Source organism: Alexandromys fortis, unplaced genomic scaffold (genome assembly GCF_014885135.2).
Source record: "Alexandromys fortis isolate MF-2015 unplaced genomic scaffold, M_Fortis_MF-2015_v1.1 scaffold_249, whole genome shotgun sequence".
NCBI lineage: Eukaryota > Metazoa > Chordata > Mammalia > Rodentia > Cricetidae > Alexandromys > Alexandromys fortis.
This window is the reverse complement of record NW_026068129.1, coordinates 341,269-352,221: the sequence shown is the minus strand read 5'-3', so window position 1 is coordinate 352,221 and position 10,953 is coordinate 341,269. Positions and strand designations below refer to the sequence as shown.

At 48.2% G+C, this 10,953-nt stretch overlaps 2 protein-coding genes across 2 annotated transcripts in view; one reads left to right on the top strand and one right to left on the bottom strand.

The window, feature by feature from the left end:
* Positions 1 to 822, bottom strand: part of Allc (allantoicase) — a 27,772-nt gene extending 26,950 nt beyond the window's left edge. Inside the window, exon 1 of the mRNA XM_050125927.1 lies at positions 716 to 822. Coding sequence (XP_049981884.1) covers positions 716 to 805 — 90 coding nt within the window. The 5' untranslated portion in view covers positions 806 to 822. The remainder of the gene's footprint in view (positions 1 to 715) is intronic.
* Positions 823 to 8,656: 7,834 nt separating this feature from the next.
* On the top strand, positions 8,657 to 10,351 carry LOC126490769 (heterogeneous nuclear ribonucleoproteins C1/C2-like). The gene is given in 2 exon segments (XM_050125937.1): positions 8,657 to 9,430; positions 9,433 to 10,351. Coding segments are annotated over 2 exon segments (885 nt in total). The 5' UTR covers positions 8,657 to 8,824; the 3' UTR covers positions 9,712 to 10,351.
* Positions 10,352 to 10,953: the final 602 nt, after the last annotated feature.

The window sequence follows — 10,953 nt, the reverse complement described above, 5'->3', positions numbered from 1 at the left end:
CTAGATTAATAAATAGGAAATCTTTAAAAAAAAAAAAAAAGAAAAGAAAAAAGGAAGGAAGGAAAGAAGGAAGGAAGGAAAAAAGGAAGGAAGGAAGGAAGGAAGGAAGGAAGGAAGGAAGGAAGGAAGGAAGGAAGAAGAAAAAGAAAAGAATAAAAATTAGATGGGAAAAATGATTCATGGGTAAGAGCTCTCACTACACAAGGATAAGTATGAAGTTCAAATCCTCAGCAACGTAAGAAGCCATGTGCAACCCATGTGGGCCTACAACCCAGAGCCTGGTGTGCAGAGACAGGAGGATCTTTGTGGCTTGAGGCCTGCCAGAATATCTGGGAAATGGAAAACTCTAGGTTCAATGAGAGAGAATGTCTTACAGGATTAAGGTGGAGAGTGACAGGACACTTGGCATCATCCTCTGGTCTCCACATATGTACATGAACACACATGCATTATGTACAGACACATGCATTTTGTACACATACATGCATTATATACACACACACATATACACACACATACATACCTACTCACACACACACACTTGCCGTATCTCAAAATTGTCTGGGATTTTCTTCAGAATTCTGCCCATGTTGGGTCTCCTCAGCAGCCCATTGCTTCAGCCTGACTCTAATTTACTTCAGGTCAACATAACAAGAGTGAGCCCCTCAGTGTTCATGCCTAGCTTCAACTTCCTGCCCTTGGGAACCCTGCTTACCTTTCCTCCCACGCACTCAGAGGCCATGTCAATCAGCTGAGTGAAGTCCAGAAATCTGGTCAGTTTTCCCTCCTTTGGAATATCAGTCATGCTTCCTAGAAGTGAGAAAGGCAGGCCCCAGTCAGAAAGGAGCTGTATGGGTAAGAAGAGCTCTGAAACCATGGCTGGAGGCCCTTGGAGGTGAGGGAGTGAAGGACGGGACTACTTGTCACCTTGGAGACACCTCAGCAACCCAAACAGACCGGAAATGAGAGACAAGAATAAGCCACCACTTAACACACAGATCCCAGTCACAACCACACAAGGCCAGGTTGTGTCTTAATTACTGTCATCATCACCGTCCCATTGCTGTGAAGAGACACCATGGCTAACGTAACTCTGGTAAAAGAAAATACTTAATTGGGGCTGGCTTACAGTTTCAGAGATTTAGTCAATTATCATCATGATTGAGAACATGGTAGCATGCAGGCAGACTGGAGAAGTAGCTGAGAGTCCTACATCTGGATCCACAGGAAGCAGGAAGAGAAAGACACTGGGCCCGGCATGGGCTTTTGAAACCTCAAAGCCCACCTCCAGTGACACACTTCCTTCAACAAGGCCACACCTCCTAATCCTTCCCAAGTAGTGCCACTCCTTGGTGACTAAGCATTCGAATCTATGAGCCTATTGGGGGCATTCTCAATCACAACAATTACTGGAAACATTAGTTTTAAAAAGAACAATTTGCAGAGCTTGGGAGACAGCTCAGAGGTTAAGAGCACTGGCTGCTCTTTCAGAGGACCCAGGTTTGATTTCCAGCACCCACATGGCAGCTCACAATTGTCTGTGACTCCAAGATCTGACACCCTCACACAGACATGCATGCAGACAGGACACCAATGCATATAAAATAAAAACAAATAAATTATTTACAAATAGAAATGTTAGTTGGGTGGGGTGGCACATGCCTTTTAATCCCAGCAGCACTTGAGAGGCAGAGGCAGGCCTGGTCTACAGAGTCAGTTCCAGGACAGGCTCCAAGACAACACAGAGAAACCCTGCCTGAAAATATCAAAAAAAAAAAAAAAAGTTTTTGTTTTTTTAAAAAGAACTTGATTTTTATTGTCTTTGTCTTTGGGTGCGTTCTAATAATGCCCCTAAAGCAACCACCTGGACAGGCACAAGCCCTCCACAGTCAGGCAGAAGCTGGCATAGTGAGACGCCAGGCCACAGACATGATGTCACCAGGCAAACAAGGGCCCTAACCCGCCTCTCGTTTTGAGGTTGAGGAGGCAGAGAGATGGAGAAGATCCAGAGCAGTCCAGGGCCTCCCTGGCTCTAAACTAAGTGGAAGTCTTCATGCTTCCGCTTCTCTACTCCTCGTGAGAACAGATAAACCCATCCAAAAACCGACATATTAGCAGGTTTGTACCATGCTGGCCACAGTAGAACACCTGACAGAAACCCTGTAAGGTCGGGTTTGACTCAAGGGTTCCCTCAGGCTAAGGCGCAGAAGCATGTGACAGAGGATTATGTCACGATGACTCAAGGTGCACAAAACTGTGAAGGAAGTGGGGAGTAACAGGCCCCCAAGGACCCCCCTCCCAGTGTCCTACTTCCCTCTAGCTAGGCTCCACACCCCAAAGTCTCCCAAACCCCACAAGGTGACACTACAGCTGCGGACCGAGCCATCAAAGCATGAAGCTTCGGGGACATTTCACGTCCAAACTGCGTGTGAGAGTTCGTCCTGCGTCAGTCACAGAAGGGAAACCAGCAGGTGCGAGGCCAGCTCTCCCTTGAGGTTACAAAAGCAGGCTTAGTATGAAGCAGCCTTTCCCAGGGGCACACACATATCCAAGACACGGGCACTCCTAACACTGCAAGAGGCTACAGGACTCTGGGAGCAAGAGACTTGCCGTGCAAGCCTGAGGACCTCGGTTCAATCCCTGGAGCCCAAATTTAAGACAAATTAATAAATAAAAGTTGGGCATGGTGGCCCAAGCGTATCTCAGCACTGGAAAAGCAGGGAGAGACGGGTCCCTGGGGCTCATCAGACAGCCAGCCCAGCAGAATCTGTGAGCTCCAGACCCATGAGAGGTACTGTCTCAAAATAAATAATAATGGAGATGGACACCCATGGTTGACATGCACCCAGCAGTCAAGAGACCAAGGCAGAAAGATGACTGTAAGCTCAAACCTGGTTGGGCTGTATCATTAGTTCAAAGCAACCAAGGCGAAAACATGAGACCCTAAGGACAAACTGCCACCACAAAACTATTGAGAAGCCACTCAGAAATATTAGGGAGCACCATGCAGCTCTGTAGCTAGTGCCCTCAGCGAACATACCCTTTCCCACCCTGGTCCAGAGCACAGGCAACACACAGGGTCAAAGCACAGCCCAGTTCAACACACCTTGTTATGCTGGATGAGACATGAGATGCATGTCTGTGTGCATATATACCTGTGCATATGCACATGTGTGCACGTGTCTACATGGATGTGCGTGCATGCTTATTTGGGTGTATACATGGGCATGTGTGCATACGTGTACGTGCTTGTGCATAAACACAGAGAGAAACACCTCCCAAGCGGCCACAGAGATTCTCAAGGCAATTATGAAAAGATTTTTTTTTAATATTTATTTATTTGTTATGTATACAATATTCTGTCTGTGTGTATGTCTGCAGGTCAGAAGCGGGCACTAGACCTCATTACAGATGGTTGTGAGCCACTATGTGGTTGCCAGGAATTGAACTCAGGACCTTTGGAAGAGCAGGCAATGCTCTTAACCACTGAGCCATCTCTCCAGCTCCAAAAAGCTGTTTTAAAAGGGCAGAAATAAATTAAACTGGGGAAGAAATTTCCTCTCTCCTTAGCCTCTCCACGATTCATCATCTGCTCACCTACACCAGCCTATGAGTTTTGCTGGAGATTGGAAGCTGTAAAGAGACCTTTACAGCCACTTCTGGGAAATGTCAGCTCTCCATCACTCTCCTGGCATAGCTCCATTTGCGGTGGAAATCCTGCTTCTCGTGCATATTCAAAACGAGTCACATGGAGAGAAAGCAAAGCATAAAGGGGACCAGAGACAGTGTTGTTAGGAAACACTTGCCTGGTGCACACAAAGCCCCGGGTTCAACCCCCAGCACCACATAAATCAAGCTTATAAACCTGTTGTCCATGCAGAAATAGGAGGATCAGGAGCTATTCTCTACTCCATAGTACCTTTAAGGCCAGCCTGGGCTACATAGGCTCTTAAGCCAAAAAAGTAAAAGAGGAAAAACAAACAGGCCCTTGTAAAATTTTCCAGTGGTTCCCCTGTGAAGGGAAGTTTCAAAAGAATATTCAACTCTGCCAGGTGGTAGTGGCTCACGCCTTTAATCCCAGCACTCAGGAGGCAGAGGCAGGCAGATCTCTGTGAGTTTAAGCCCAGCCTGGCCTACAGAGTGAGTTTCAGGACAGGCTCCAAAGCTACACAGAGAAACCCTACCTCAAGTGAAAAATGGTAGAGGAGGAGGAGAAGGAGGAGGAGAAAGAGGAAGAGGAGGAGGAGGAGGAGGAAGAGGAGGAGGAGAAGAAGGAGAAGGAAAGTAAAAAAAACCCTCCAACACAGGACACCTTTGACCATGCCAAACCTGTGGGAAGGAACATTCCAGGCACAGACCGAAGGTGAACTTGAGTCTTAAGTCGGAGAGGTGCACACTGAAGACCTGTGCGTCTTCTCACAACCAAGACTGTTCCCTGGAACACTTTTTAGCTGGGAAAGAACTGTCAGCTGTGCACTGTAGTTTATAATTTTTTAAAAAATGCTTCAAGATCCCCAGCAGCAGTAGGCAGCAGAAATGCTGTAGGTCCCAGTTGGTGGTAGCCGGCCATGTGGCGGCAGACAGCGGGCCCTGGGAGCAGCCAGTCCCAGGCAGAAATGGCTGCCGGTCCCCGAGCAGTGGCTGGTCCCAGGCAGGGAGACACCTGGCAGGCAGGCAGGAGACAGAGGCATGGATAGACACGACTTGCAGAGTGAGGTTGAATATTTATTCAGGTGGTTATGAAGGGGGAAGGGAGAAAGGGAGAGAGAGAGAGAGAGAGAGAGAGAGAGAGAGAGAGAGAGAGAGAGAGAGAGAGAGAGAGAGGAGAAAGAGACAGAGAAGGGGGAAGCAGAGAAGTGGGGAGAGAGGCAGAAGCGAAGCCTTCGAGGCTTAGGGAACTTCATGGGAGAAGAGGAAAGAAGAAAAGAACAAGAGAAAGGAGTGACATGGCACTCCCTCTGCGTCTGTCTCTAACCCTTGTACAGGACTGGGCACATCAGCATTCTACCATGAAATGGAGGTGGCTTGTGAGGTCCCATCCTTCTCTGGGGTTCTATTAGGCGGTCAGCTCATCATTTCTGGAGCAGTGAGACACATTTCCTTCAGTGGTGTAATTTACTGGTATGTGGCCATCCTCCTGGAAATAACCTCCTACAAAGTTCACTGGGACACACACACACAAAGAATACACAGAGCAAGGTGGGCTGGTGGGCATTGGGATTGGCAGACTGAGAAGCAATACCCCCCTCCCCAGCTCTGTCATTATACAGGTGGGGAAATGGAAGCCCAAAACAGTGAGATGACCACTGCACACTTTCTCAGGTGACAGAGCCAGGTGTCTTGCCACGAGAGAACAAGGAGAGCTGCTGAGGTTCCAGGAATGTTCCGGGCCTGAAGAACTGAAGGCGTGGTCTGAAAAGCATCTCGCAGGAGTCCTCTCCTGGCTAGGCCACCAGGTGGCGCTAGTCACTGCAACATTCCTGGATCCACCAGGGACTCTGAGCTCAGGGTGAATCCAGTCATGAGAGAGCTTCGGGGATCCACAGAACTCTGTGAGAGTGAAGAACGCTGTGTCCTTTGAATCCTGCATTCATGCACTTCTTTTCTTTCCTTTCAAATGGTAACATTTCACACAAAGCTAGAGAAGACAATGCACCACGCAATCGCCAGCCCCCTGCACCCTAAACCACAGTCACAGACTGCATGTTATTGCCACCAGAAAGATCTTCCTCTCTACTGTCCTCTAGCCACACACGTGCTGCGGAGGACACCGTGTTTCCAGTCACTAACCTGTCAATAGTCTATTGTGTGTCTACTGTGGGCCTACAACACACAGGCGCCTGCACAGAGCAATGAGGAGGGTCCTAGAATAAATTAAACTATCTTACCTTCCAAGTTTGCGCAGGGAGCAGACAACCTCTCCAGCTAGTTGGGGGCTGTAATGTGGGCAGTGAGGAAGGTGTGGAAGTGAATTGTCCTGGCACCCAGCAGAAGCCTACTACATCTCTTAGGGGGACAGGGAAGACAGGTGGGGGACAGGGAAGACAGGTGGGGGACGGGGCTGACCTTCACTCTGTGCCTTTGTGCCTGTTCACGCTGGTCTGCATTCTCCTTGTTAAACGGACAAGCTGGTAGCTGAGTAAGACCTGCACTTACACCTCCCACCTTCACAGAGGGAAGGGAGGGAAGCCAGGAGCATCGCAAGAACTTGGTAATAAGAGGCATATCACAGAGCCTGGAGCTTGCACTAAGTCTCCATCATAGCGGTCAATGGGACATCCACAGTGTCCACTCCCTGATCCCACTGCTTTCTGACAGGGCAGAGGGGAGTCACAGGTGTGATTTAGGACACCAGTTTTAAGAACCAAAGCTCTGAGTCACACCTAAGAAGAAAGAAGGACCCTATTGTCCTGGTTGGCTCAGAGAGACAAGGTCCATGTGCAAGAGCCCTGGGGGGGGGGGTCTGCGAAGACCAGAAAAGCTCCTGACGATGGCCAGCTGGAAGCCAGGACTTCAGTTCCTCCTCCCAAACCCTCCTAGCGAAAGCACAGCTAACACAGCCTTGCGGTAAGCAGAGCAGCGCAATGGCTGAACCTGCCTGGACTTGCTTATGTTCAGACATGAGTTATGGGGGGGGGGGGTCCTGGCCTGCCCGGATGGCTACATAAATATAACACAGAAACAGACGGGAGAGTGTGTGAACGGCAGCTGACGGGTAAGAACGGGGATGTGTTTATTCTCGGAAGCATGCTATACCTAAGGGGAAGTAAGAAAGAAGTGTGAAGACAGCAAGGAGGCAGTCACTTTCAAAGCTGCATATATTTTTTTATGAAATATTTATCTTTTTGTTGTTCTCTTATGATATTGGACTGAGCTAATAGTGGTTGGTTCATTTTTCAATTGACATTCTATTACAACATAGGCAAAGGTAAAGGTAGTTGCGGGGGACGGGATCTAACCCTGAGCACATCAAATAAAAAATAATAAAAGTCTGGTGTGGTGACACATGCCTTGAGTCCCAGCACTCAGGGGGCAGAGGCAAATAGATCTCTAAGTTAGAGGCTAGCCTGGTCTACAGCGCTAGTGATAGGATAGCCAGGGCTACACAGAGAAACCCAATCTTGGAGGGGAAAAAAGACTTTTCCCATTTATGTTTCATTTTCTTTTACCTCTGTCTGTACAGAATACTAAACAAACAAAAAAAAGATGTTAGGGACTTGTGACAAATATCTTCAAAGCTAACACCCACTCAGATCTCCCAACCAAAAAGAGCTGTCACCAAAGAAAAGACCTGCAGATATGCAGAGCTCCAGGTCTCTAGGAGAGATACCAAACTTTGTCAGCCCCCTCAGCCAAAAAGTCCTACCTTCACGTTGTCTCAGGAGCACTGGAGCCCCTGTGCCTGGACCCCAGGAAGAGAGCCATATCTTCACATTGTCTTAGGAGCACTGGGACCCTTCTGTGCCTGGACCCCAGGGAAAGAGCCTTATCTTCCAATTCAGGGTAGTACAGTCCCTCTGGTTGAGGGTTGGGCTGATCCAAGGCTTTCCCTGAGGCCCTGATGTCTAGAGAAGGAACACAGCCAGGTGTAGCCTGAGGACAGGGCTTTGGGGGAGCTGTTGCTTTAGACCCTGAGACCCAACTCTTTTCACTGTGCTGGACTATGGTGTCAGCCCCAGGCTGCTGTGTGCTCTGTCTGTGATGCTCCAGAGATAACCCGTATTTCCCTTGTGTGACGTCATTTGATTATTATCCTGCTGAGTTGGTCCCACCGTGTGACAGTTTCTACCGTCTCTGTCCCGTTTCTCCTCTGAGAATAGCATGGAAGATGCTGCACATCATAAGATCACTCAGCACTGTGAGACATAGCTTGTCCAAGCCTCCCGATCCCACACTCATCTGTCCCCTTCCTTCTGACCTGGTCCCCTCTCTTGGCACTGAAGAATGATCTGCTGGCCCAGGTCACACACTGTTCCCCCAAGAAGCTGGTTAAAAGTTATAAAAAGAGTTGTATTCCCCAGAGTTGCCACTGATAATTTGCCCTTGCTCAAGTAAATAATACACACATTCATACACAAACATTCACACACACACACTCACGAACTCATACACATACTCACACATATACATACACACACATGTACGTACACATAAACTTGGGGTGAACTTAAGAAGCGCATTGCACATTTGAGACAAAACTTGAACGGGCCTGAGGCAGAGCTCAGGAAGCCACGGCTGACAGAGGAGACCTCTGGCCATGGACCAGCAGGGCCTTGTAGGTGTAGTAGTGTACAGTTGTGACCCCAACACTCGGCAGGCTGCAGCAAGAGGCGCGTGAGTTCAAGACCAGCCTGCACTACTTGGTGAGTGTTTGTCTCTGCTCTGAGGTCAGGGGCATGTTAGTAAACGTTCCTATTCCACAGAAGCACCTTCAAGGAGGAAGGGTTTGCTTCATGATTTCGGGAGATTTTAGGCGTTTGTGAGGGAGAGAGGATGTTTGGCTATGGCCCCTGTCATCGAGGGCTTGTAGAAGCTCTCAGCAGCAAACAGGAGCACCAGGTTACAACCCTCAAATCCTTTCACTACATTCTGTATCCACCACCTAAACCCACATCCCAGGTTATACAACCTCTTAAAAAACAGTATGGCACATTTTGTGGAGAGACGGAGAGCGAACGGTCTTGCGCTGCCCGCCCGCTGGAGCCTCGGTCTAGGCACGGACCCGCAGCAGGAGCGGCCGTCTCTTCCTTCTCCTTCCTCCCGTGAGATTTTTTTGATCTTCAGCTACATTTCAGCTTTGTGAGAAACCTTATCAACAAAGAAGATGGCTAGCAACGTTACCAACAAGACAGATCCCCGATCCATGAATTCCCGTGTATTCATTGGGAATCTCAATACTCTGGTGGTCAAGAAGTCTGATGTGGAGGCAATCTTTTCAAAGTATGGCAAAATTGTGGGTTGCTCTGTGCATAAGGGCTTTGCCTTTGTCCAATATGTTAATGAAAGGAATGCCCGGGCAGCTGTAGCTGGAGAGGATGGCAGAATGATTGCTGGCCAGGTTTTAGATATTTATCTGGCTGCAGAGCCAAAAGTGAACCGAGGGAAAGCAGGTTTTAAACGATCTGCAGCGGAGATGTACGGTTCCTCATTTGATTCTGACTATGACTTTCAACGGGATTATTATAACAGGATGTACAGTTACCCAGCACGTGTTCCTCCTCCTCCTCCTATTGCTCGAGCGGTGGTGCCTTCTAGACGCCAACGTGTTTCTGGAAACACCTCTCGGAGGGGCAGAAGTGGATTCAATTCGAAGAGTGGACAACGGGGTTCTTCTTCCAAATCCGGAAAATTGAAAGGTGATGACCTTCAGGCCATTAAGAAGGAGCTGACTCAGATAAAACAAAAAGTGGATTCTCTGCTGGAAAGCCTGGGGAAAAAATTGGAAAAGAACAAAGCAAACAAGCAGTAGAGATGAAGAATGAGAAGTCGGAGGAGGAGCAGAGCAGCGCCTCTGTGAAGAAAGACGAGACGAACGTCAAGATGGAGTCTGAGGCTGGCGCAGATGACTCTGCCGTGGAGGGAGACCTGCTAGATGACGATGACAATGAGGATCGAGGGGATGATCAGCTGGAGCTGATCAAGGACGATGAAAAAGAAGCTGAGGAAGGAGAGGATGACAGAGACAGCGCCAATGGGGAGGATGACTCCTAAGCACATAGCGGAGTTTAGAGATCTTATCCTGTTATTCATTCACCTAGGCGCTTGTGAGAGATGGAAGTAACGCCAGATCCTCTCCCCTGGTGTCTTCAGCACAGTCTCACTGTTCGCGCTCTCCCTCTCCTGTGTTCATTGATTCATAATTGCCTTGCGCCTAGTTCCGTTCTCACTTCCTTTGATGCTCCTTAGTAGTTTTGTTAAGTCTTACCCTGTAAGTTTTGCTTTTAATTTTGATACCTCTTTGACTTACCAATAAAAAGATGTATGGTTTTTATCAACTGTCTCCAAAATAATCTCTTGTTATGCAGGGAGTACAGTTCTTCCCGTTCATATAATTTCAGTAGTTGCTTCCCTAACTGCAGAGACATCTCATTTACTTGTGATCCCTGAGAGCAGCTTTGCATTAGAGGTGTGTGTGTTTTCCCTCACTTGAGTGGGGCTGTTCAACACGAATGTAACCATGTATTTTTGTGAATAAGAGTTGGCATGTCGAATGCATCTTACAGGAAAATAGTGTAATAGTCTTAATATTTGTTTTCTAAAATTAATACCATGGGTTATTTTTGTGAACAGCCTGATGTTTGGGATCTTTTTCTCAAAATAAACAATTCCTTATTAAACCAGGAAAAAAAAACAGTATGGCAAGCTGGGACATGTATTCAGATGAAGGACCCTGGGGTGGGGGCAGTCTGTTCAAACCATAGCATTAGGCCGGCTTCACTATGAGACCAGTAGTGAGGTGGTGGTGGTGGTGCTGGTTGTGGTGGTGCTGGTGGTGGTGGTGCTGGTGGTGGTGGTGCTGGTGGTGGTGGTGGTTTTGAAACAGAGTCCTAATGTGTACCCTCAGCTGGTCTGGAACTCACTTTGCAGACTAGCTGGCCATGAACTCACAGAGATCCACCTGCCTCTGGCTCCTGAGGGCTGTAATTAAAGGTGTGCACCACTAGGGCTGGCCCTTGTTTAGATGTGTTAAGTCACATGACTTAAATTCCAGTAGAACAAAACCAAAGCCAGAATATAAAGTCTCCCTCAGCACCCCTCAGCTGCGCCCTGGGACTGCGTACTGATAATAGCACCGAGGGCCACCTCCCTATTTGGCCCTCCTCAAGGGTCTCATGTTCTTGGAGACCAAACTTCATGCCTTCTCCCATCTCATTCCCTTGGCAGTACCAATGTTAGACATAACAAATTATTCAACATGATAAACAGCTCTCCAGGCTCACCCAAGAGTCCAGA